Consider the following 27542-nt stretch of genomic DNA (forward strand, 5'->3'; position numbering starts at 1 on the left):
TCAATGGTTTCTTGTCTATTAGGTTATCCAACTAATCAGTGGGTTGATGAAATTATTCTAGGATTTCTATCAGTGTTTTCAGTAGGTGAAAAACCATCAATTATCTTCAATTACAGTGAATTTTTGTCAAAAGCTATCCATGATCAATTCTTGAAGTTTTCTATTGAAGGAGCTTTTAAATACCAATCATTTCTTGTATACTTGTTCTTGTTTCATCAAGCAGATAAATTTCAGTTTCCATTACAGAAGTTAGATGAACAGGGTAATCCTCAGTCTGTAATTCATTGGACTTCCTTGGTAAGGAAGAACACCAATGAATTTTCCTTCAGTGATTATACAAATCAATTTCTATATATGGTTTCATGCTTGCTCAGTAGTGATGTTGTTCCTAGGATTTCACCAGAAATCAAAAGAATTCTTCACCTCAGTGAGCAGAAAAAGACTAGAGATTGGTACATGTATCAAAACTACACAGAGATCAGAGTATATGGATGTGAGCTTCCTCCATATAAACTACCTAAGTTTGTGCCAATCAAGATTTTTGCATTAGAGTATATCAGGCAGATGATGAACATGGATGAGTTTCACTTTGTGTCAGCTAAAAAGAAGTCTCAATTCAAGTTAAAAGCACAGATTGGGCCATTCATTTGCAATACCAAAGCAGCAGCGAAGGAAGCAAATCTTCTTTTGAAACAAATGAAGTTCAAATTAAGTTTTACCTAGTCTTATGATCCCTTGGGGATTATTTCTAAGTTAAGGGTAGAACAGAAAACTACTCCTTATGCACACACTCCCAGACCAGAAATTGAACAGTACATGAATCAAGAAGAGTGGCAGGAGAATACATTGCAGGAAGCAGAGGAGCAGGTCTTCATTTCAACAACATCACAAACTCCAGTTCCACAGGAGAAACATGCTAAGAGGAAAAGGGAAAGTGTTTCCCCTTTAGTTTCAGAAATTCAAGAAACAGATTTTATAATGTACAAGAAGAAGAAGAAAAATAATCCCCTTGAGGAACAATTTCAGGAAGAAAGTTCGCAGGAACAGACTACATTGGTTCTAACAGGTCCCCATGCTACAACTTTTCCAAGGATTGAGGAGATTTTCTCAAGTTCTCCTATATCCTCAGTTTCTCAAGATCCATTAGAAACAGCCCAGACAGGAGAGCTAACTCACAGTGCAACAGAACCAAGTATCTTTGCTAGATACAAGGAAATCAAAAAGCAAAAATGAAGTACTAAAGGCCACCACATATTCTGAATTCTGGAAGCAGACTTCAACTTCTCAGCACAGACTTCTTTCTGCACTGGATACTGAGAAAGAACAGTTTCAGATGGCCCTCCTAGAGCCTAAAATTCCCTTCCCTAGGACTGCAGAAGATTACAAAAAATCTATTTTTTCTTTTTGATACCAAATAGATTCATCCTATTAACCAGATTGACTTACACAAGCAAGCTGGAGAAATGATTTACTCCACTTTGACTACTTCAACAATGGCAACATCTAAGTTGCAAGTTTCATTAAACAATATTTAGTCACAGTTAAAGTTAGAAAAAATATCATCTCTGGCTAAAGAAACCAAAATAAAAGCTTTAGAAGATCTGGTAATTAAATTGGGATATGATCCCAGTAATGTTAAGGTTGCCGAAGAAATGATCAAGAGTAAAAATGTTGATATCCTAGCATTAAGAAAACAGCTAAAACTCCCTACCACAAAAGATCCACAAACCAAAGAAGTTGGTGAATTGGAGAAAGAGAAAGAAAGCATGTTTAAGATTATTGTTGAACAGAATTTGCAGATACAGAAGATGGAGACTGAATTAGAGAATTTATTAAAGGAAAAAGAACAGCAAGCCGATGTAGCAACAGCTATTCCTATAGCAACAGCTTCTATTGCAAGTACTTCAACAACAGGGACTTCTATTGCAGCAGCCATAACAGTGGAAACACAGTCCATAGATTCAACAGCTGATCTAGCTAAAGCTATGGGAGATTTATCCTTAAAGGGTCAAGAAATTGAAAAGCTAAAAGCTCAACTCAGCAATCTTCAAGAGCAGAAAATCAAAACTGATAATGCTTACTTGGCAGAGCTTTAGAAAAGCCATAGGTTAACTCAGAGAATAGAGACCCTTGAAAATGAGACTGCTATTGCTCAAACTATTGCACAAGCCAAAGAGAATATTTGGCTAGATATCAATGAATCCATAACTAACTTATGGCCTTCAATTGAAATCATTTTTGAGCAGGAAGAATTATTGGAGAAGTCAAAGGAGGTAATAGCAGAAGTAAAGAAAGATTTGGGTCATAAACCAGGAGATGCAACAACATTGATCAGAATTTTGAATTCAAAAACAAGGGAAGAGCTGGAAGACTATGACATTGAAGACAGAACTGAAACTATTCTGGAAGTCAGAAGGATACTTACCAAAAAGAAATTTAATGTTGCAATTAGAAAATAAGTGTCATAATTTAGAAGCTAGCATCCAGAAGTTTCATAAAAAGTTTAATGTGCTTCATCATAAAGGACTTCCAAGTTTGAGAGGAATGGGAGACAAACTGGTTCCCCTTGAAGAATACCAGCGTAGACTGCATTCTATAGCTGTGGACAAATCAAGATTTGCTAAGATCAAGGGAACCATTACAGGGAAGGCTTTTATTGAAGGTTTGAGTTTTGATTTGTTAATCCAACATGAAATCAAACATTTGTTCATAGTCAAACCCACCTTTCAAAAATACACTGAAGTGGATGAGACTTACAAAAAATTAATAAAATATTCCATTCATGATGAAGAAAGATGGGAAAAGATATGTCAACTCATTGACTGAACAAACAGCAGGTTTCCAGCAACAGGCAACAGATTTTCAGCAACAGGATGCAGGTTTATAGGAGCAAAAGAACAGATGATTAGGAAAGGCAACAAAACAACAGCTTTTACAGCCTCAGTCATCACTAGAAGCCTCAAATTTTGTGCAAGATGTCCAAGCAGTTCAAGTTTCCTATTTTATAGTTCTATTTTTGTAATTAGTTTCAAAGATATTTTGTAAATAAATCTTGATTTTTAAATCAAGATATTTTGAAGAAAGTTGTATAAATACTTTGTAGCTTGAAGTATGAAGGGTTGAACCCTTGTGATAAACTATTAAGCAGAATTGTAATCCTCTAAGTTATTTTCTAAGATTAATAGAAGGATTCTGGATTCATTTTGAAACAATGTGTGTTCCTATGAGTACTTCTATGTTACTTATGTTTTCATTTTGTTTAATTCTGCATATGTTTGAAATTAATGGGAAATTTGGGTAAGATAAGATTAAATATCAGTCTATCTGAAAACCCCTATGAAGCTATAATCAATTACAGAGATTAGTTAATTGGAACTTTCTGTTTTAATTAATTTCTCTACATCTTTTATTTGTCACTTCCCTTTAAGCTTTAAATGTATTTTGTTTGGCTATAAAAGGATTTTATATGCATCATCTGTATATGATTAGTTAAATAATCTGTTTGAAGATTAATGAATCATATATTTTCTTAAGTTCAACCTTACACATCTTATCAAAGCTAAATTATGTTAAAGGTGAAGAATCATCCCTTTAATATATCATAAATAATTAAGAGTCTGCACCTGTTTAACAGTTTAAAGCATTGGTCATCCAAAAAATCCAAAACAGAACAAAACATTTTAGATGATCTGGCATAATTCCTTAACCTAGAATTGTCTACAGAGGTACAACATTACTCATCTATCCTGATGTGTTGGGACATAATTGCTCCTTGTTGTACCATATCCCGGAAAAGTGGTACCTGATATCAATGTGCTTGGAGCGGTCGTGGAACACGGGATTCTCTGATAAACGAATCCCACTTTGGCTGTCGAAGGAGATAATCGTCGTATCTAGAACGTGCTCAAATAGCTCACTGGAGAGCTTCCTCAACCAGACTGCTTCACACATGCCATACTCGCAGCAATGTATTCGGCCTCGGTGGTGCTAAGTGCAACCGATTTTTGCTTCCTGCTCATCCAAGATATAGAAGCAGCACCCAAACGTGCTCTTACGATCCACCACACTGCCAACCCAGTCAACATCTGAATATGCATGTAGCCTCCAATTCCCGGCAGTGTATCTCAGACCATAGTGGATAGTGCCCCGAAGATATCTCAAGAGATTCTTGGCAGCAATCCAATGAATGTGTTCACAGCGAGGCATATGTCAGGACGGGAGTTGCCCAAGAACATCAATGCCCCCACAAGTTAACGATATTCGGTAGGGTTCATTAATTCGGGCCCAGCAGCAATTCCACATAGCTTCTTAAAGTTGAGTTCCATCGGAGTAGTCACGGACTTACAGTTCACCATCCCACATCTCTCAAGAAGCTTCACAATATATTTTCCTTGAGAAAGGAAAATCTCACCTGACTTTTGCCAAACCTCCAACCCTAGGAAATAATGCATTAGTCCTAAGTCCTTCATCTCGAACTCGGAAACCAACTCCCTCTTGCATTGATGAATGAGAAGGTCATAACCTGTCAGAAAGAGATCATCCACATAAAGGACCAAAATGAGGGGTATGTCCTTTTCAACCTTGAAGTATAGGTTCGGGTCAGCATTGCTTCTTGTAAACCCCAGCTTCATAAGATAGTTATCGATCCTCTCATACCAAGCCCTAGGGGCTTGCTTCAACCCATAGAGGGCTTTCTTCAACCTGCATACATGTGTCTCACGATCTTGAACTTCGAACCCCTCAGGTTGTTCCACATATACTTCCTCCTTAAGCGAACCATGCAAGAAGGCAATTTTGACATCCATCTGATGAAGGTTCCATCCTTGCGAGGCAGCAAGGGCTATGATCGAACGGATGGTGGTATATTGGGCAACTAGTGCAAATATCTCATCATAGTCTACTCCTTCCTTTTGAGAGAAGCCTCGAGCTACAAATCTGGCCTTGAATTTCTCAACACTCCCATCAGCTCCATGTTTGATCTTGTAGAGCCATTTCGAAGTGACCACAGACTTATCCTTGGGTCTAGGAACCACATCCCAGACATCATTCTTCATGATCGATTCATACTCTTTGTTCATCGCATCCTTCCAAACCTGTTGCTTCACGACTTCTTCGAATGTACAAGGCTCAGATTGTACAATAGTACTCATGACAACTAAGTACCCTTGGTACCTATTCGGCTTCTTGCTTTCACGGAATGTCCCTCTCGGTGCAATGTGTTTCTCAACATCTTCAAGAGTATCTTTAAGCCACAAAGGCCTCTTTCTTGTAGAAGAGGGCTCACAAGGAGGTGGATCAATGGGATCCATTGGTCCTTCAACATCGGGAATTAGTACATCGGACGGAGATTCATCCTGCTTTTCTGCATCAGCATCATCATTAGCATTCCTAAGAATAGGAAGATCTCGAACCTTTCTAAGTGCGGAATCATCATCGAATGTGACATCATGACTTAACTCCACTTCCCTTTGACCAGGCACATAGATTCTATATGGCTTTGAAGTTTCACTGTAGCCCACGAATGTTCCTTTCTTCCCAGATGCATCTAGTTTATTTCTTTTCTCTTTCGGCACATGAAAGTATATGGACATCCAAAAATTCTAAGATGAGAAACATCAGGTTTCTTACCGGTGAATACTTCTTTGAGAGTCTTGAGATCCAAAGCTTGATGTCAGCATCGATTTTGGATATACACAGCGGTGTTGGCAGCTTCTCCCCATAAGAACTTCGGAAGACCTTGATCGTGAAGCATAGCTCGGCTAGCTTCAATGATAGTACGATTCTTCCTTTCAGCGACACCATTTTGTTCATGAGTATAAGCAGTTGTAGTCTCCCTCTTAATGCCAGCTTCTCTACAATAGTATTTGAATTCATTAGACTCATATTCGGTCCCATTATCGATCCTTAGAACTTTGATCTTCTTCCCTGTTTGATTCTCGACCAAGGCTTTGAAGGAGAGGAACCATTTGAATGCTTCGTTCTTCTTCTTTAAGAAATAGATCCATGTTTTGCAAGAGAAGTCATCCACAAAAATAGCATAATACAAATATCCACCCAAAGATGTAACGGGCATCATACCTGATAGATCAAAATGGACCAATTGAAGAATATCAGTGGTTTGAGTCTCACTTGAGGGGAATGGTCCCCTTGTGTGTTTTCCAGCTTCACATCCCTGACAAACACCTTCATGATTCAAGTTGAATTCGGGCATCCCTGTGACCATCTTCCTTACATCAGGTAAGGCTTTAAAATGAAGGTGAGCAAATCTTCGGTGCCATAATTCGGATTGAAGAGAGGTGTCACAAATCATAGCTCCTAACAGACTTCCTCCAACCTGATAGAGACCTTCAACCCTGAATCCTAGAGTGAATGCATCTCTTGGATTCCTTTGCCAAAGACAAACCTTTCCATCAACGAATTGTTGAAGAATCTAGGGCAGTTAGAGTTAATTAGATTCTTCTTGCATAATAACTATTTGTTAGGTGTTTTCAATTTTTCTTCTTAGTCAAATCTTCACTTATTATTATTAGAATGTATCTTCTTTAGTTCATCAAATAGCTACCAAAACAAAGAGACAAGAACACAAGATGTTGGCATCCTGGATGGGCCAAAACCTCTCCCTCTTGGAGAGGAAAACCTGCACAAAATTCTTCTTATAGATATTCCAATTGACGAATACCAAGACCATGACCTTTGACCAATTAGGCCACTCCAAGACCAAGACACCAATCCTCTTCCTTTGCTCACTGTTATGATCATCATAGCTGCACCATGACTACTTCTTCACCGAGATCTTCCCCATACCAACGAGGTTTCCATATATATGATTGAGGTCTGTCCCTAACTCCATCGAGATCATGATTGTCTCATAGCTGCACCTTTAGCTGAGATCACAAACATGTGACTATGTCTTCATTGAGATTGTATCTATGCTAAGATCATGCCTGCACCTTTGAGACAGAGTGTCTTCTCACCATGATTATGCCAAGGTTGTGTGTGCCACTGTGGGACCCTAAAGTCTTCTCCTTCACCGAGACTGTGACTATGTTTTCTTTTATGACTGCGTTTCAGTATTGAGAATGTGGCTATAAGGAGGCCAAGACACACATATCACTTGCACCGAGACACTGTCCTTGTCCAACTGTCTTTGGTGATTGCTCTTTCACTCTTGCTTGGGCTTTGTCTTCACCTCAGCGCTGATACCATGTTAATTTTAGGCAACAATGGTATGTTCTATGCTTTAGAGCAATTTTACTTCAATTTCTTAATTAGCCCAATATCAATATCCAGTTTAGCAATCACATCAACATGATAGTAAAATGCAGATAGAACATAAACATAAACAATGGAAGACAAGCCATGAGAAGAGGACACAAGATGTGGCACCAGCCAAGGACAAACCCCAATGTGGGGAAACCCTTGATCAATTCTTCTTATAGTCTTCAATAGTTCAGCAAAGAGAGATAATACAATTTACAAATCTGATAATTTATAACAGCAGCAAAAGAGTCCTAACCAGAAAAGTCAACGCTGGTCAACAAGGCAGATTTGACCCTCAACAATTTGGTCAACTTCAATCAACTTCGGTCTCCAAACAGCAAGATGAATTAGCCCTCAAAATAGCCCAGTCAAAATCTGGTCAAACAACCCACCTACGATCAGCCCTAGCTGCAGTCAACGCTGGTCAAAGTCAATGTTTAGCCTCGATTTTTGTGCCCAGAAATGCGACCTACCCAAACAGAGATAGCCCTCACAAAAACACAGTCAAAGGAGGTCAACGCATGCTGGTCAAGGCTCGGTCAAACTATCCAGAAATTTGGTTTCCTAAAATTTCGACCTCCAGAAATCCGATCTCCTGAAATTTCGGCCTCATGAAATTTCGCTCTCCTAAAATTTCGGACGTGTGGAGAGAGAGGCCCAGAAATCCGTACCCAATCAATGAGGGGAGAGAGAGAGAAGTGTGAAGATGAGTGTGTCCAAATGAGGCTAAGTCACCTTCTATTTATATGCAACGTTGAGGATGAATAGACGTGACTGTTGGGCTTCTGAGCCTACATAAGTTTGTTGGCCAACCTTGACAATTTGACCATAATCAAAATAAATTCATAACTTCATTTGTACATGTCAGAATCGGATGATCTTTAGATCAATCCTACACCTCTCGGAGAGAGGAATCCAAGAAAAATATCAGTTGTCATAAATAAGATGACCCATGTGGAGTTTGGCCCTAGTTGCCAATTTTAACAAAATATCTTTAATATAAATTTTTGATATCTCACTCAACAGCGGGTATGACTTTTATGATCTTAACCTTTCATATCGGTCTTTTAACCTTTAATGGACTCCTTGTAACTATTCAGAGATATCCACCTGCTATAGGGTCTGGTGATTACAGTAATTTATGTCTCTTAACTGTTATTCAAAGGTCACAAGGTTCGGTTGTTATAGAAATTCCTATTCATCTGAATTGTGATAAAAGAGCGAGAAAAAGGGTCTGATACACAGTTGAGGTGGAAGAAGCGAAATGGAGGAGAACAAGGATGCGTCATGGCATTGGAGGAGAACAAGGATGCGTCATGGCATTGTCTTACTCCTATGGTGACGTCCAACAATGGTGGCTTGGAAGGAAATGGCAGCAGACGGACTGAATTTCAGTCGATGGTGGCAGACAGTTTGTTGTCAGATGGCAGCTAGGTCAGTTGCAATGGCAATCCACAAACGCATAGGGATAGCGGGTAGGGAACTGCGGTCGAGCAGCATGACAAATAGTGACAGTAGAAAGGAGAGCGGCTGACAAAACTGGGGGTGGACCGTGGGGGTGATGGCGACTATGTCAAACAATGACTATAATGTATGGGGTTTGGATGCAGCGAAGTAGAGTGGCGGCAGTAGGCACGATATCAACAGTGGAAACAGAAAGGTATGAGTTGTCATGGACAGCAGTTAGCGGTGAGAGTTGTGCGACCCGAGACAAGTTGTTGCGTCTTAGAGGCTAGCAGCAGCGGTGTGGTAGCTAGATCGGCGATTACAGACAACCGCAGGTAGTTTTTAATTTAATTGATATATATATATATATATATATATTTCTTTTTTCTTTTTTTTTAATATCAGTGATTTGAAATGTGTGTTCTTTTTCTTATTTTCTTCTTTTTTTAATATGTTTTTTTAAATGTAATTTTTTTTTAATATTTTATATATGATTTTTCACCTTTTGTTTTTTCTTAATAATATACTCTCTTTTTTTGAATTAAATAGTTTTTTACCATTTTTGTATTTTTTTTTTACCTTTTTTTTCCACGATCAATCTTTCTTTCTTTCTTTTTTTAATAAATGGCCAAAGGCCTGACGGCGAATCTAGTAGAATGGAGAACCTCCAACTACGTGGGGAAACGCTTGATCACAACGACAACAAGGTTGACGGATGGGTTAATGGCCAAAGGTCGGATCAGACGTGGCTCTGATACCAACGTAACGAACAAAGTTCAGTTACGCTCTAATACCACTGTTACAAACAAAGTTCGTAAACTCAAGAATGCTCTGATACCAATGTAACGAACAAGGTCCGTATACGCAGCAAAGTACTCAAAAGAACTGGTATATAAGAATGTCCATCATGGAATAGATAATATATTATGTAAGAATATTTGAATACAAGTGAGATGATTACAATGAGGGTGAGGGCCTGCTTATATACCCTAGGTAGATATCTCTTCACCAACGGTCATGTCCTTAGGGACATACCTCTTTATTAACTAATTACTAGTAAATTAATCATTATTTATTATTATTTAATGTTTACACTATTTGTATTATTAGATATGTATTTTATTCATAACATCCTCATAGAAAATGAAGTCATTGGACATGTCAAGTGTTCAATCATCAAACCACCTCAAGAAGAAGTTCAAGCTCTATCGAAATATATGAAAGGGGAAATAAGGGCTCAAAGAATCCTTATAGAATCAAATCAAGGATTCCCTCATCCCTTATGTAGCAAAATTGGAGAATTCAAAATAAATATATGATAAGCTAGTAGAATTGTTCTTCGTAAGCACTACAGGAGAAGATATGTCTTTGAGAACAGAGCTATACAATATGAAGGTATCAAAGGAGGAAAGGGATAGCCTCATATCTTATGAGGGTGTCACAAATAAGAGACCAACTACAAGAGTTGGGGGAAATAATGTTTGACAAAGAGATGACCACCGTTGTGCTCAATGCACTACCTGATGAATGGGGTAACTTTGCATTGAGTATTTATGGAAAGAAGGAAGCCACCCCCATTCAATGAACTTTGGTCATTATGTAAGATTGAAGAAACTAGATTGAAGGCAAAGAACGATATTGGATCAAATGAACAAGTTCAAGCATTTGTTGCCATGACTAGGAGAAAAGGAAAGTTTGGTCCTCAAAAAGGGAAGAAAATCAATATGTCAAAGATCCAATGCTATGGATGTTAGGAATATGGGCATTTTAAGAGAGATTGTCCTAAACTCAAGAAGGACAACAAGAAAAGGAAAGAAAGGAATGAAGCCCATGTCACCGAAGAAGTGGAAGAACCTGAAAAGAGGAAATCAAAGAAGGAGGAAGTGAAAGATCTCTACTATGACTGAGATAATCTCCTTCACTTAGTTCTTTTCAGTTTTTGTAAAAGATAGCTATCATGATAGGAAGCATCACAAGGATGATAAGATGCATTAGAGCTGAAATAGAGATGACTTCATCATAAAAGGCATGGAAGCATAGCTGGAGTAGAAAGTCTACATGGTTGTAACAATCATCATGATAGAAAGAAAGTAAATCATGGCATCTCCATTAGAAGCATTCAAGGATAACCATAGTCGCAGTATGTATAGTTGAAAGAAAGTCATCTACCTTAATAGAAGGTAAAGAAATCATCATACACCATAGTCATTAGGAAGGAGCATTTGCAGGATGAGGATAATCAAGATCCTCCATTTGAATCTTCATTAGAAGATTCACCTCTACTTGGAAGAAGCGTCTCGTTGATAGTCTACGATCCACCTTGTGTCGGATCCACAGGTAAGGTGTGATGACGAAGATGTGCAGCATGTCAAGTTGGTTGAAGTATTTTAGTCTTCAAAGGAAAGGAAGTTGTCGAAGGAAGAGGTATGTATATGTTTGGAAATAGATAGATAAAGTCATGTCATCATGTGGTTGCAGTGAGAATGAGTGAATGCTCTATCTCATGAGCATGATCGAAGAAGAAGGATCTCTTCCTTTAAGAAGATGCATAAAGGCATGAAGATAATATGCCTTGAACTCATTCACATATTGATAAGATGAAATCAACATAATATGTCCTCATATGGAATATGAGGTGGTTGACAAGATGAAGGAACTATGTATAGAAGTTCCTGGGGAATAGTATGTGAAGGAAGAATTCATGAGAAATGCAACTATAAGATAAGATAAGTGATCATCATCTGATAACTAGAAGAATTAGCTATGACATCTCCATAGAGAAGATATGAAGACATTGATAAAGCTCGTAAAGGTAGAAGACCCTTGACATTGAGAGTCTTGGAGATGTGTTTATGAATGTGCAAGATGTTGATGTTGCAAGAAGCAGATTGTTAGTTTTTGGTAGCATCAGAAGTGCTCTAGCCTTGAAAATTGGTGGAGAGGCTAAGGCACATGAGTTCTAAAAGAACCCAGAAACCGTGTGGTGAAATTCCACTCGGATTGTATTTTATTAAAATAATTAATATTTTTAATGGGGTCCCTATGTCTAAACTTAGGGAAATTAAAATATTAATGGGTATTAATTAAAATATGGGTGAGAATGATCTAGAAGGCAGATCAAGTCATGTTTTAATCTTAGCCATTGATTAGAGACTTAATCTTGACCGTTGAAGTCTCAAAAGGAAAAGTATAAGAAGGAAGCTTGGAGTTCATTTAGAAATACACAGAGAGATTGAGGAAATCAATTTTCTGAGGTGAGAAGTTCTCAGGAAGAAAATTGATTGGGGAGATCTTGCAACAGAGGGGCAGGGATAGTTCAGGAATACTGACAGAGAGGTGGAGAGAAGCTTGTGGAGGCAGTGCAACAACCAGGAGGACTGATGTTGGGCCAATCTAGGCCCACGCAGTCTTCACGCAGAACCAGAAGGGCCAGCGTAGAAGTGAAGTTGCCCTCCAAGCAGAAAGCCAGAACTGTCGGGGAACTGCTAGAACAACCAAGGAAAGCTGACGCAATGGGTAGAAGAGAGACAACGCAAGGCTAACGCAGAGCCTGAAAGGCTGACGTAGGGCCAGTGCAGAAGTAGTCGGGGTTAGCCAATCTTGCTACCGGATCTGCCCGGTGAAGTGAGGTAAAACTCACTCAGATTTTCCGCCATTGTATTTCTCTGACACTGGTTTGTCGGGAGGGCAACCAGCATTTGTATTCAAAACTACTACTTAATAATAGAAAACCCTCAAAGTTGTTGCACCGGTTTTCCCGCATTGGGTTTTTTCGGGGACTATTTTGTCCAAAAATAACTGCCTCCTATGTATTTTGTTCTTTGCTCAGTTTCCTTGTTTCATGAAAATCAAATTTAAGTAGTGTAGGTTGCAGAAGTAATTTGCTTCAATATTCAAAAGAATAACTTGATGAATGTAATTAAAATCAAGTAGGTGAAGTAGATTCAAATTTGTTGCAGTAGGGGTTCCTTGAGGACTAGGAATTTTCACATGGTATGAGAGGATTGATTTTGAAACGGGAAGAACAGATCCAACGCTGAGGAGAGAGGCCAAAAGCTGCACTTGGTAGCAATTCGAATCCCCTCGAAGGGATTGCGCAGTCCTTGCCGAGAAACAGAGATTCCGAGGAAATCTCTCTCTAAGAGAGTAGACAGAGAGGTACGATTTCCGAATCATGAGCTTGCAGAGGCAGAGGGAGTGATGCAAAGCCTCAGCACAGGGCTTGAAAGACGCAGTTTCTGCAGGGGCAGAAATTTGTCGGAAAAGAGCAAAGACACATAGAGGGGGAATTTTCTCCTCAGAGAACTTTTCGCCAGAAAGTTTGAATTTCTCACTTGTTGAGCAGCTGAGCAGAACTAAGCAGTGACTAGAGGAGTCAGTTCGACAGTTGGGTGAGATGGCATCGCATGGGCTCAGAGATCAGGACAGGTTGGAAGGTGCTTCCAACTATGTCATATGGAAGACCAGAATCTTAGCTATTCTGGAAGAATACGATCTCGAAGCCTACGTCAAAAGTGTTGTAGTTGTTCCAGCTGACAATGATCAAAAAAGATGTACAAGGCCGAGCAAGGAAAGGCGAAGAGGCTCATTCTCGATGGAGTTCGAGATCATGTAGTTGCAGGGCAAAGGTACAGCCTGAGAGACGTGGGAAGCCTTGTCTTCTCTGTATGAAGGCTCTTCTGAACAACAGAAGATGTATCTAGAACAGAAGTTGCAACAGACTTTGATGCAGAAGGGATAAGGGGTTAACTCCTATCTTCAACGTCTTCAGGACACCAGAGACCAACTTGTTGCAGTGGGGTCCACCCCTCAGTCAACCACGATGGTGAAGATAGCCCCTGAATGGAGTTTGGAATGAATGGCAAGTCTTCGTCCAAAGCATATTGGGCAAGGAAAAACTACCTTCATGGGAGGAGATGTGGGCAGCTCTTCAACAGGAAGAATTAAGGAGGGACCTAGTTAAGGTCAACCTCAATGGTAGTAGTGGGAGTGGCACGAAGACCAAGGAGGAGGAGGAGAACGCAGCTCTAGCATCAAAGGGACAGCAGAAGCAGAAGCGGAAGAAGGACATTACGAAGGTGAAATGTTTCAGTTGTGGCAAGATGGGCCACTGTGCATCCTAGTGTCCTTTAAAGAAAAAGGATAAGGATGAGAAACATGATCCTAAAGCTGCTCCAGCAAACATTGACGAAGATGAGTTTTCCATGAGTGCCCACGCATCTCCAGGAGGGAGATAGGGCAATATTGAGTTGTAGTCAGAGGACTACATGTGGGCAAGATCCTCGAGGAGTCCACCTCTTGGATCAATTCCTTGCTACAAGAGCCCAAGATTCAACAGTAGCAAGATGGACTTAGTGTCAAATGATGCAGTGGATTGTTTGGAGGACAGATGCAGTAGCCGGAGACCAAAGACTGATCAGCGCAAGGTTGGCAGCAGTGCAGATGGAACAGTGCAGAATTCAGTAGCAGCGCAGAAGATTCAGAGGGTCAGAGACTAGTAGCAGTCAGATTGCAACATTCATGGTATTATGTTGAACACAGTTTAGTTCAGTTAATTTTGGATGTTTTTCAGTTGCTTCTTTCAGCGACTAAGTTGCAGTATGAATGCAGTGTTAGCAGTGGCAGTGCTAGCAGCATAGCAGATGCAGCATTTGAGAGGGAGTTGTAGTAAAGATGCAGCAGTGGCAGTGTCATGGGCAACAACACAGTGTTGGTGGTAGCAACAGTGCAGAAAGGAGGTGCTTCAGAGACAGAACAGCATGCAGGTGGACATTGTTGCTAGAGCACTTTCCTCACTAAGATGGAGTGTTAGTTTTTGGTAGCATCGTAAGTGCTCTAGCCTTGAAAATTGGTGGAGAGGCTAAGGCACATGAGTTCTAAAGAACCCAGAAACCGTTTGGTGAAATTCTACCCGAATTGTATTTTATTAAAATAATTAATATTTTTAATGGGGTCCCTAAGTCTAAACTTAGGGAAATTAAAATATTATTGGGTATTAATCAAAATATGGGTGAAAATGATCTAGAAGGCGAATCAAGTCATGTTTTAATCTTAGTCGTTGATTAAAGACTTAATCTCGACCGTTGAAGTCTCAATAGGAAAAGTATAAGGAGGCTTGGGGTTCATTTAAAACTACACAGAGAGATTGAGGAAATCAATTTTCTGAGGTGAGAAGTTCTCAGGAGGAAAATCGATTGGGGAGATCTTACAGCAAAGGGGCAGGGATAGTTTGGGAATACTGCCAGAGAAGCGGAGAGAAGCTTGTGGAGGCAACACAGCAACTAGGAGGATTGACGTTGGGTCAATCTGGGCCCATGCAATCTTGACGCAGATCCAGAAGGGCCAATGCAGAAGTGAAGTTGCCCTCCACGCAGAAAGCCGAAACTGTTGGGGAACTGCACGAACAGCTGGGAAAGCTGACGCAGTGGGTAAAAGAGACAGTGCAGGGCTAACGCAAAGCCTGAAAGGCTGACGCAGGGCCAACACAGAAGTAGTCGGGGTTAGCCAGTCTTGCTGCCGGATCAACTGAAATCTGCCGAGTGAAGTGAGGTAAAACTCACTCAGATTTTCTGCCATTGTATTTCTCTGTCATTGGTTTGTCGGGAGGGCAACCAGCATTTGTATTCAGAACTACTGCTTAATAATAGAAAACCCTTAGAGTTGCTACACCGGTTTTCCTGCATTGGATTTTTTCGGGGACTATTTTGTTCAAAAATAATTGTGTCCTATGTATCTTATTCTTTGATCAATTTCCTTGTTTCATGAAAATCAAATTTAAGTAGTGTAGGCTGCAAAAGTAAGTTGCTTCAGTATTCAGAAGAATAAACTGATGAATGTAATTAAAATCAAGTAGGTGACGTAGATACAGATTTGCTGCAATAGGGGTTCCTTGAGGACTAGGAATTTTCACACAGATGTCATGATAAACGACCATCATAGAAAAGGTAATTTTGATTTGATGTTCATTTTGATTTTTGAAATCATCTGGTTGGGTTGAAACAGGCTACCGAAAGAGAGTTGTAGATGTCACCTACAACTAGTACTCATGGGAATGGATGGAAGATCCTGAAAAAAACATGACTTGGAAGAGGTAGCTATGTGAAGAAAAGCCAAATGTGGACTGGAAGATCACTTTCCGATGCAAAGAAGGATGACATGACTATTGGTTCAACACTATGGTTCGTTGAAAGGAAAGCGATGGATGGTTGATGCCCTACGAAGAAAATCTAGAAGATAGTGACTCCATAATAAAGAAGATGAAGTTCATGACATTGAAAGGTGGAGTCGTACAACAGTTGACAGTACCATGATATTCACCAAAGTGCAGATAGTTGTTGTTGGCAACCAGTCCCTAGTTAAAAATGGAGCTTGGACAAGTCCTTGATAAGAGGGAGCTTTGATATATTCCTTCTATAGGAATGAGTATATCTTCCCTAGTTGAGAGGGACAGATAGACACATCATTCTTGTCTTCATGTTGTGAAGAAAGAATGGAGGATTGTGTAAGCATCTAAGATTGGTACCGATACTCTTTGAGGATGTGGTAGGGCATCCAATAGGTAAGAGTAGTCGAAAAGGAAATTCGGAATTCCTTGAGGATGTGTTATTCCAAGATAGGAATTGTCCTAAAAGGACATACCCCATGAAGACCCGAGTGGGGTATGTGCCTTTAGAGACAACGATGATGGTGTCTATCAGTCACTGCTCTCACCAGCATTGTGCTCTGATCTTGTGGAGAGATAGAGTTGTTAGTCAAGGCCTTGCTAAGTGACAATGTTGGTTAGTATGATGAGATGCTCTAGCATAAGCTAAGGAAGTAGCATATGAGATGGCGTACCAATCTGACTCTTCTTATGAGAATTTTTCAGTTTGAGAATGTCCAAGTACCTTGTATGGATTATGAATACCTCCCTAGTTAAGAGGGAGTATTGAAATGTGTAACTAGGTTTAGTCTTCATAATGACATATGTAATCATGATTTTATGTATTTGATGTAAAGAAAAAAATATTTATTATTGTCATTCTTGAGGCATGGGTTTCATGCTCAAGGAAAATTTATTTATAGGTCAAGCACCCATTGAGTGCTTCTAGGGCTTGTCATTGAGTCTACAAGTCAATTGATTCATTGTCATGTATGAAAGACCCTTTTGGGCATGTTACATCTTGTAAAGAAAATTTATGTAAAGTCAAAAGTGTCAAATAGACCCTCCAAGACCTTGTCATCATCAAAAGATCAAGTCGGCCTTCATGAGTGGACAAGTCGGCCTAAAGGCAGTAATTCGACCTAGAATGGAGCCTATAAATAACAAGACTTTGACCTTATTTGGAGATCATCCATCCAGCACTCAAGAAGTTCGATCTAAGAAGAAAAGAGAACGAAAAAGGAAGTCGAATACTTAACAAATAAAGAGAAAGAGAAAGCAAAATTTTTGGGATTGTTTTTGGGCTAACATCCTACACATGTGCAAAAGAATTAGGGCACCAATTGCAGCGGTAAGACCGAAATTGCAGCTACCTTAGGAGACCGAAATTAGGTGTGGAAAAGACTAAGTTTGCAAGCCGAGTAATCAAGAAGGAGAAGTCTATCCAAGCGAAGAAGAAAAAGAAGCAAAGTCATCATTATCATCCCACACGTGCCATCTAGGGTTTCTGTAGTTGAAGTTGCAAAAGAAGTTGTTGGGGGTAGAAGTTGTTGGAGAAGTTGTTGGGGGTCAAAATTGCAAAAGAAGTTGCTAGGGATCGAAGTTGCTAAAGAAGCTACCAGGATCGAAGTTACAGAAGTTTTTGGGGTCAAAGTCGCTAGAAGAAGGATTGACTTGGTCTTGGAGGGAACTTTGACAAGGGTTCTAGGTCTTGGAATTCGTCATTTAAAGTTCTATAAGAAGAGAAGAATTCTTGTGGGTTTTCCTCTCAAGAGGAGAGGCTTTGGCCCTAGATGATAGCCTATGTCTTGTGTCATATAGTCTCATTGATCTTCATTCTTTGGTAGTTGTATAATGATAGAAAACACTAATAAGAATCAAGTGAAAGAAGAAGAAACTAATCAAGTTAAAATACATCACAAGCAATTATCAAAGAAAGAGAAATCACCTTATCTAGTTGCCCCTAGATTTCTCAACAAAAAGGCCATCTTAACAAAGGTAAATTTGGTTTGATGTTTATTTTGATTTTCGAAATCATTTGGTTATGTTGTTACATGGCTACCAAAAGAGAGTTGTAGATGTCACCTACAAGTTTACAACTAGCACTCATGTGATTGGATGGAAGATATTGAAAGAAACATGACTTGAAAGAGGTAATCGTATGAAGAAAAGCCAGATGTGGACTAGAAGATCACTTTCCGATGAAGAGAAATATGGCATGACTGTTGGTTTAACCCTATGGTTCATTGAAGGAAAGTGATGGATGGTCAATGCCCTACAAAGAAAATCTAGAAGACGAAGGCTCCATAATGAAGAAGATAAAAGTTCATGGCATCGAAAGGAGGAGCCCTACAAGCAACTGATAGTACCATGATCTCCACCAAAGAACAGAGAGTTGTTGTTGGAAACAAGTCCCTAGTTGAGAGGGAGCTTGTGCAAGTCCTTGGTTAGAGGGAGCTTGAGTATATTCCTTTCTATAGGACTGAGTATATCCTCCCTAGTTGAGAGGGAGAGATAGACACATCATTCTTGTCTTCATGTTATGAAGAAATAATGGAGGATTGGGTAAGCATCTGAGATTGATTCCAATACTCTTTGAGGATGTGGTAGGGCATCCAATAGGCAAGAGTAGTCAAAGAAAAAATTCCTTAAGGATGTGTTATTCCAAGGCAGGAATTGTCCTAAAAGGACATACCCTTTGAACACCCTGGTAGGGTATGGACCTTGAGAGACAATGATGATGGTGTCTATCAGTCATTTGTCTCGCCAGCATTGTGCTCGGATCTTGTCGAGAGATAGAGTTGTTAGTCAAGGCCTTGCTATGTGACAATGTTGGTTGGTATGAAGAGATGCAATGAGATAAGCTAAATTAATAGCGTATGAGATGGCTTACCAATCCGACTCTTCTTATGAGAATTCTTCAGTTTGAGAATGTCCAAGTACCATGTATGGATTATGAATACCTCCCTAGTTAAGAGGGAGTGTTGAAATATGTAACTAGGTTCGATCTTCATAGCGACATATGTATTTGATGTAAAGAGAAAAATAAAATTATTATTGCCATTCTTGAGGCATGGGTTTCATGCTCAAGGAAAATTTATTTTTATAGGTCAAGCGCTTATTGAGTGCTTCTAGTGCTTGTCATTGAATCTACAAGTCAATTGAGTCATTGTATGAAAGACCCTTTTGGGCATGATGTATATTGTAAAGAAAAAATTATTTTGAAAATTAGAGTCAAAGACCCTCCAAGACCTTGTCATAATGCTACAACAAGTCAGCCTTCAAAGGATGACAAGTCAACCTGCTAAGTGGAACAAATCAGCCTATTAGGGCACTCGAAGAAGCCTATAAATAGGAGTACTCGACCTCATTCAAAGGACATCCATTCACATCTAAGAAGTTCAATCTTAAGACAAGAAAAGTCTCATATCAAGCAAGGAAGGGGGAGACAAGAAGAAAGATAAATCGAAGTATTTCAAGGATTGTTTTGGGCTTTCTTTACTCACACGTGAAAAGTTAGGGCGTCGATCTTGCTACATCAAGTACCAAATTGCAATCAAACAAAGAAGCTGAGATTTGTCTCTAAAAGAAGCCTCCCTTGCAAACCGAATTACCTAAGAGAAGAAGTTATCTCAAGTGAAGAAGAGAAAAAAGAGTAAAAACACCATATTCTCCCACACATGCAGAAACTAGGGTTTCTGCAGTAGTCGAACTTGCAGTTATAGTTGCAGGTCCGAAGTTGAGTTGGAAGAAGAGACTTCAGTAGTTGTGAAGCTAGTTTGACTTGGGTTGACTTTGCTAGAAGAAAGCTCTTCAAAGGAAGTTTGACTTGGTCTTGGAGGGGTCTTGGTCAAGGGTCAAAGGTCTTGGAATTCGTCATTTGAATTTCTATAAGAAGAGAAGAGTTCTTGTGGGTTTTCCTCTCAAGAGGAGAGGTTTTGGCCCTGGCTGATAGCCTATATCTTGTGTCCTCTCATCTCATTGTTCTTTACTGTTTGGTAGTTGTTTGATGATAAGAATACTAATTATAATCAAGTGAAAGAAGAAGCTAATCAAATTAAGTAAAAATACATCACAAGCAGTTATCAAAGTAAGAGAAATCACCTAATCTAGCTACCCCTAGATTTCTCAACATTCACTAGGCTAGGACTAACAGTCATACATCTAAGTGAAGGCCATGGAGGGAGAATGGTGGATGGAGGATTGGATAAGCATCTAAGATTAATACTCCTTGAGGATATAAAACCAAGATAGGAAGTAAACTTATTGACCGACACACTTTAAGGATTGGACAGGTATCCAAGACAAGAGTGGTCAAAGAGTATCGATATTCTTTGAGGATTGTGAATCCAAGATAAGAATAGTACTAAAAGGACATACCTAGTGAGAGGTAGTGTGGTATCTCACATAAGGCCTCCCATCATTATACTGTGATATGATGTTGATGCTTAAAGACGGCTTACTAATCCGACTCTTCTTATGAGAACTCTTCAGTTTGAGAATATCCTTGTACCAATTGTGTAATTATGAATACCTCCCTAGTTAAGAGAGAGAGTTGGAAAATGTAACTAGTTTCGGTCTTCATAATTGTCATTGTACTCATGTCATTATGTATATCTTATGTTACAAGAAAAAAGAAGAAAGAAAAATATTATTTTAAGCATGGGTTTCATGCTCAATTTTGTTGGTCAACTAGGTCAAGCATGTTCTTCATGCTTCTAGGGTTTTTCAAGTCAAAAGAGTCTTTATTATTTGTATAAGACCCTATTGGGCAAGTTGTAACATGTAAAAGATATTGTTTTGAGTCTAGAAAGTCAATGTGAGCCTCCAAGCACAAGTCGGCCCTATCAGTGACAAGTCAACCTAGAAGAGGCTATTCGACCTCCACAGATTGGTATATATAAGAGCAGCTTCGACCTCCTTAGAACACAATTCGATCTACAACAAGAAGAGTTTGATCTCAAGCAAGAAGAGGAAGAAAAGAAGAGCAAAGAAGGCTAGAAGACAAGGAAGAAGACCAAGCGAAGGAAGGAGACCTAATCTCTATCTATTTATGTCCACACGTGTGAAGGTTAGGGTTTTTGCAGGCCGAGAATTGCAGGTTTGAATTGCAGGAGGCCAAGAATTGCAGATCCAAGTTGCAGGAGGGCTGAAACTCTAATTTGACCTAGTTTGACTCTTGTTGACTTTGGAGACATTGACTTGCTTGAGGGAGGACTTCTTGAAAGGTTGACAAGTGCAAGAAAGAAGGGTTTCTGCTTTTCCAAAGGACTGAAGTTGAAAATCTGAAGTAGAAGGCCGAAATCCTAAAGTGAAGCAGATTTGAAGAGTTTTGACCTTTGTTGACTTGGTCAGACTTTGACTTTGAAGGGTTGACTTGGTGCTTGGAAGAGTTTTTGACTTTGGTCTTAAGGTCTTGGATTTCTCATTTGAACTAATTCTATAAGAAGAGAAGAGATTATTTCTGGGTTTTCCCCTTGGAGGGGTTTTGCCCTGGCTTGGAGCCTATATCTGTGTCCATTGTCCCTATTGTTTATGCTCTTGATGATTGTTTGATGAAAAGAATCTAATTAAGAACAAGAAGAAGATAACATAAGTTCACAAGCTTTTATCAAGGTTAAGGAGAATTGAATTAATAGCTGCCCTAATGCATTCTCCAACAGAGATGTCACCGGTTCAATTCTATTGAGACTCTCAGGGTTGAGCCGGCCAGAAGTGATCCTTTCGAGTAAATTTGCCCGCTACAAATATTTCCGTCAACATAACAGTCACAGTCATTGATCTCCAAAAACCATGAACCACATGGAAAAAAAAAGAAAAAAAAGGAAATAATATATATATATATATATATATGTTATGCAGTATCTATTCCATGGTCTGGTCCAATGTAAGAGGAGGATTTTGTTGGTATTTGGGGTTTGTTCAAGCATTCAATGATAAAGAAATAATGACAAAGATTTTACGTGGAAAAACCCTCACGATTTGTGAAAGAAACATCTACAGGCAAGGCAAGATTTTTCTATTATCAGGAGAAATTACAATCAGGCTTAAGTTTTTTCTATTATCAGGAGAAATTACAATCAGGCTTACCTGCCTCTTCAATCTCTTGATCTTCATAAATGAAGCAGGGGCCGTTGCAATAGTCCTGATAACTATTATTCCGTTTCGAAAACCAACACCATTAGAGTAACCATAACAAATGATTTACTAAGATAAATCCTGCTTTTACATTTTCTTTTTAACTAAATTATTGTCATATTCCAACAGATTTTAAACTGATTCTCGAGGTAGCACAAATGATAACTTTTGCCCAGCCATAGCTGTTTCAGTGAATTCTAGATTCTGGAAAAGTAATTGAACAAACGTTTCGGCAGATCGAGTTTGTTGCTACATGGTTAGAATGAAAGAAAGATAGCTGGCAAATGCCTATATCTCCAAAACGTAAGTGATTCATAGCAGAGCAAACTTGGCATTTTCCACAATTTCATGAATTTATAAATTCAGCTTTTGCGTAGAAAATTTCATAATATTCCCATTACCCTGACTCTATCAGCTGAACTTACTGTAAATCGTTTGCCGGTTACCAGATGTTCCGGAAACGTGCAATTTAACAGTATTTCATAAGCCTATTTAGGGCACATGTATCAGGACTTAAACACGGGGCTAACTAGCAGAACCTAGTAAAGGCTCATTTTTCGTTGAATTAGGGCTGTAGGTCACAGGATAAAAGAGAAATGCATGAATTTGTCGATGTCCATACATTCAAAGGGTGTCACAAAAAACTCTAACTTATTATTATAACTGGCAGGATGGAGCCGTGCGAGTAAAAGAACCTGAGGTGGATGGAATTGATGGACGAAAACGAGAAGCTGGACGTACGCTCCAAGGTGTGAAGATGCAGCCGAGAGATCAATAAGTGGCCCGTACCACCCAATTCCGGCCATCTCCAATACGAACAATCTGTACAATTGAAATGTATAATGCAGGAACTTCTGCGCAGATGAGTATCTCTGAGAACTTTTTGGGTTTTTGCAAGGCCTGGGCCAAAAGACAAAACAGAAATGGAAACGCTACAAATTCAAAAAAATCATCCCTCCCAGACGAAGTACAAGAAGCTAGTCACATTACTTCCTCGACGGGGATTTTGAATTGATTTTTAATGATGTTCACGAGACCTAGCCGTCTAAAGACTCGTATTTTAAACCAAATAAAGACTCATCATTTAAACCAAACAAAATATTACAGTCTCAAGTTTTTTTTCTTAAATAGCTTTTTGCCATAAATCTTATCAAAAAAATCATAATTGGTGAAATCTTGCTTTCTCAAATAGCTTGCTCAAATTTCCCACCAAAAAATCACAATTTTGTGAAACCTTGATTCCTCAAATAACTTGCTCAAATTTTTCAAAAAAATCTTAATTTTGTGAAACGTGATTCTCAAACAACTGGTTTAAACTTCTTCTACAAACAACTTGCTCAAACTTTCACAAAAAAAATCAAACTTTCACCCAAGAAAAAATCACACTTTTGTGAAACCTTACTTCTTCCCGCAGCTTGCTCAAACTTCCCACCAACAAATCACACTTTTGTGAAACCGTACTTCTTCAAACAGCTTGCTCAAACTTCCCATCTTTATATTATTTTCAAACTGATCAGTATGTGATAGGTATGTTTTTTGAGGTCAGTTCATTGCGGGTGAATTAAAGTAACCCACCCTCACTGTGGGATATGTTGGATTTTGAGATGGGTATTTTTATGAAAGTAAAACTTCGCTATATCTTTTGAATTGCGAGTGAATCAAACTAACCCATTGGAGTAGGATTTTGAGATAATTTATGGAGATTGCATTCAAATTAGTGCGAGTGAATCAAACTAACCCATTGGAGTAGGATTTTGAGATAATTTATGGAGATTGCATTCAAATTATGTCTTATTGGGTAACTAACCTATAAATATAAAGGATTATGTTAATTTATTAAATTAATTATAAAAATAGTTAATATAATTATGACAAATGTAGTGTTATTTTTTATGAAAAAAATAATTAAAATTTTAAATAATAATAATAAATATATATATATATTAAATTAATAAATTAATATAATATTAAAAATTTAACCTAATTAGCGTTTTTTTAATTTTGTGAGAATTTATATATATTAAATTTTATTTTGGATTTAAGTTTATATTTATTAAATTTTATTTAAAAATAAATAAATAAAAATTGATCACTCATAAAAATGTTATAAAATGAAATTAAAGTTAAAATATTTTGATTTTGAAATGAGTTATGGTTTTTAAGTAAGTGGTATTGATAAGTCATGGTATTGTAACAAAGCATATTTACAAGCTAATAATATCCATGGTAAAATGAGATAAATATCTATAGTTAAAAATCTTGTTATATTGTAAGTATTAAGTTTTAATTTAAAAAATGCTACAAAATTCAATTAAAATAAAATATTTATAAAAATATTTTGATTTTGAAATGAGTTATGGGTTTTGGACATGTGGTAAACCATGGTATTGGCCCATGGTATTGTAACAAAGCCTAAATTATTCTGATAGAAACTTTGATAGAAACTTTACTGTCATCAACCAATTAGAAAAAACAATTTACATTTTAAAAAGTTAAAAATTATTTTTTATTTTTCAAAATATTAATATTTATCTTTTTCAAAACTTTAATAAACTTCATAGAATTTGTTTGAAAATTTAAAAACTACTTGAAAGTCAATGATTTTTTACCAAAATCAAAAACAATAGCCTATATAATAATTACAAGTCAAAAAGAGTTTATGCATATATAAAAGATTGAGTTAATGGACTTTTTAATGGTGACAGTGATAGACCTTTTCATAGTATTAGCAAACCTTCTAATGGTGGTGATAACAAACTTTTCCATTTCTATGAAAGTAATTTCATATATAGCAACTATAGTTGGATTATGTGTAGATCGTGGCTACAAGGGCATGGTCCCCTTGGATATGTCCAATGTACTCCTTGGTACCATTGCAGTGAGGGGTTCCAAGTCTATTTTGGCACTCATTTCCTAAAGTGGACTGCAAAGATTGGATTTTATGTCCAAATCTCCATATGTCCATAAGGTTTTTCTAAGTGAATCCCATGACATGAAGGGAGATGTCTCTTTGGAGTTAGATTCCATTTCAAACTAATATTCTAAGTGTGATATATTGGTGAGATTGGTGTATGCTTCGACATAATGGAAAGAGGGGAGCCTAGCTTTGTGGCTCGACCTCCTATACCAAAAGATGGCGAGAATGTGAACCACTAAGTCTAGAGAATGTAGAAGCTTGAAACAACGTAACTCGGAACTCTACAATTCCAAATATGGAGAACATTACTGGTCCAAAACTGATGAATGGGAACAAAGAAGACAGCATGAATCCCTTATGGATGGTAGTTATAAATGAAGCCCCATTAAGGGGAATGAAGAGAGAATATGAAATATATTTTTTATTTATTTTAATAAAGATTTCGCAAAAGTTTCAAATAATGGGCATTTGTTTTCTCCTTCAATTCAAACCTTCCAATGTACGATTTATCTTTAGTCAATCTGGATCCATCTTAAAGGGTTTGGGAAGAGGTTAACAAGAAGAAAGGCAAAAAAAAGGTAGGATTGAGGACTATTTTTCATCAGTATAGCATTAGATATTCATTAATTTATAATATATATGTGTGTGTGTGTGTGAAATGGGGAGGATGTCTTCCCAATTGTTATCAAGTGCCCTTGTAGCATTTGTAGCATGAAACCTCTTTCCTTCTTTAAGGATGAGTTACAATTCGTTTCCATGGAAAAAGGTCAAAGAGAGCCCATAAGACATGGCTTCAATATTATTCATGATGTTGATTGAACGTGTAGTTGCACCCAGAGAGATTATATTAAATGGTCCCAAGTCCCATGCACGCATAATTGGATCAAGACCACCCTTGTGTCATTTAATTTAAATCACGTCAGGGTAGCCTAAGTGGATGGGAATAACAATGTTATTGTCACATGCCTTAGTTCAAATCTTGGCTAAGCCACCCAATATGGTTTGTAGGCTATTATATTAAGGCAAGGGTTTATAGTTGTATAGTGCATGTAATCCCTAGTGGTGCAAATGATTGTGTGTTCCAGTTGTCAATTCCCCCTTGTACAAAGAAAACTCAAAGGAGAAGTACCTTTTCTTAAATGTTTTTTTAGGAGTGAATGACAAGCTTGTGATGTGTTTGACCTATGTGAGGTGGTTGATGGCATTGGAGGTGGATGGGAGTTACGAGGCTGACATGGATAGTTAGTCATGGCAAATCTACTAAAATAAATTAAAATCTATATTACAAGGGTTAAATATCTTTAGACTCTAAAATACATATAACATAAAACAAAACTCTTTAAGATGCTTATGCATGAAATATATCAAATACAAAAAAATATGACACACCATCCATAATGAACACAAGGATTTGCTTTGTGTTAGGAAAAATACTAAGAGGGGAGGAGGGGTGAATCAATATTTTTAATTCACTTTAACTTTCAATTTCACATTCAGAATTCTATATGATATTGTTATTCATGCAACCTGTGTGTACACAACTTTAGTGAATGTAAACCGTGTATGTTCAAATTACTTAATTTTTCAGAACATCCATGAGATGTTTAACTTAATATGTAGTTCATTAGTCATCCAGTATGCAGCAAAGAACATATAAATCACAACACAACAGCACATATGAACACCAAGATTTTAGGTGGAAACCCAATGTGGGAGAAAACCACTGTTGTTGTCATCTTTATCTTCTTTCTTATTATATAAAGAAATTCTTCATTACATATTGTACTGGTGTAGACTCTTATTAGCACATAAGCACCCACCTACAGGAGGCTACAACCTCTACTCATTCTCCAACACCCACTGGAAGGGAGCTACAACCCCCTGATCTCGTTTACGGCTCCTACCAAAAGGGAGCTCATCCCCCTTACTGAAGGTTTCACCCCTCCACACCTTATGGACCACGTTTTAGAATGTTTCACACTAGATCCACTTGTCAATCAATCATCAAAACATGCAGGCCACCTTTCATCAAATTTTCACACTGGACCCACACCAACAATAAGCCCAAAGCAATATGCCAAACTAAAATACTGAATCTCAAAATTTGAATCACTAAAGCACTATAAACCAATTGAATCATTGAAACAAAAGCCAACCAAACACTGAACTGAATCTCAACCAATGCAACCAGATCAAATCAATGCACTATATAGTAACATTATTATACATTAATTAATCAATCAATCATTGATTAATTAGAAAATCATCACTTCAATAATGTGTAATCATTGCAAACCCTGAACAAATGAACTTCAAAATATATACGTGATTGTTTTGAAGAAAACCTGCGTATATGCGCATTTCCTGTGCATAACACCTGTGTACAGATCTCAACATACAAAATGTTGTAAATCTAAGTCTATGATAACTAAATCAACTAAGTCACTAGAGTATTGAACCAGCTTATCATTGTTAATATTGTCATGCCATACCAAGCCAAATCACCAATCAATCAATCATCAACACATTCAGATATTCTGATCAAGCCGTCATTGATTAACAACAACATATAAAACAGACTTCATCATCAAGCAACAATTCAAACCTTGGTCAAGTTTAACTTAGAATGTATATGTGACT

The 27542-nt window shown here is 38.0% G+C and overlaps 1 protein-coding gene across 11 annotated transcripts in view; it reads right to left on the reverse strand.

Annotated features, from left to right (window-relative positions):
* LOC149252525 (uncharacterized) overlaps positions 1-23533 on the reverse strand; it is a 269367-nt gene extending 245834 nt beyond the window's left edge. For 2 of the 11 annotated variants that reach the window (XM_089459727.1, XM_089459722.1), the window contains exon 1: positions 22681-23053. In XM_089459727.1, the coding sequence (XP_089315853.1) occupies positions 22681-22791 (111 nt within the window). In that variant the 5' untranslated portion in view covers positions 22792-23053. Of the gene's footprint in view, positions 1-22680; positions 23055-23382 lie in introns of those variants that run through there. The other 9 variants (XM_089459732.1, XM_089459724.1, XM_089459730.1 and 6 more) reach the window with 7 other exon arrangements.
* Positions 23534-27542: the final 4009 nt, after the last annotated feature.

The sequence above is a fragment of the Pinus tabuliformis genome, chromosome 7 (genome assembly GCF_031772625.1).
Source record: "Pinus tabuliformis cultivar Carrire ecotype Pingquan chromosome 7, CPIR1, whole genome shotgun sequence".
NCBI classification, from domain to species: domain Eukaryota; kingdom Viridiplantae; phylum Streptophyta; class Pinopsida; order Pinales; family Pinaceae; genus Pinus; species Pinus tabuliformis.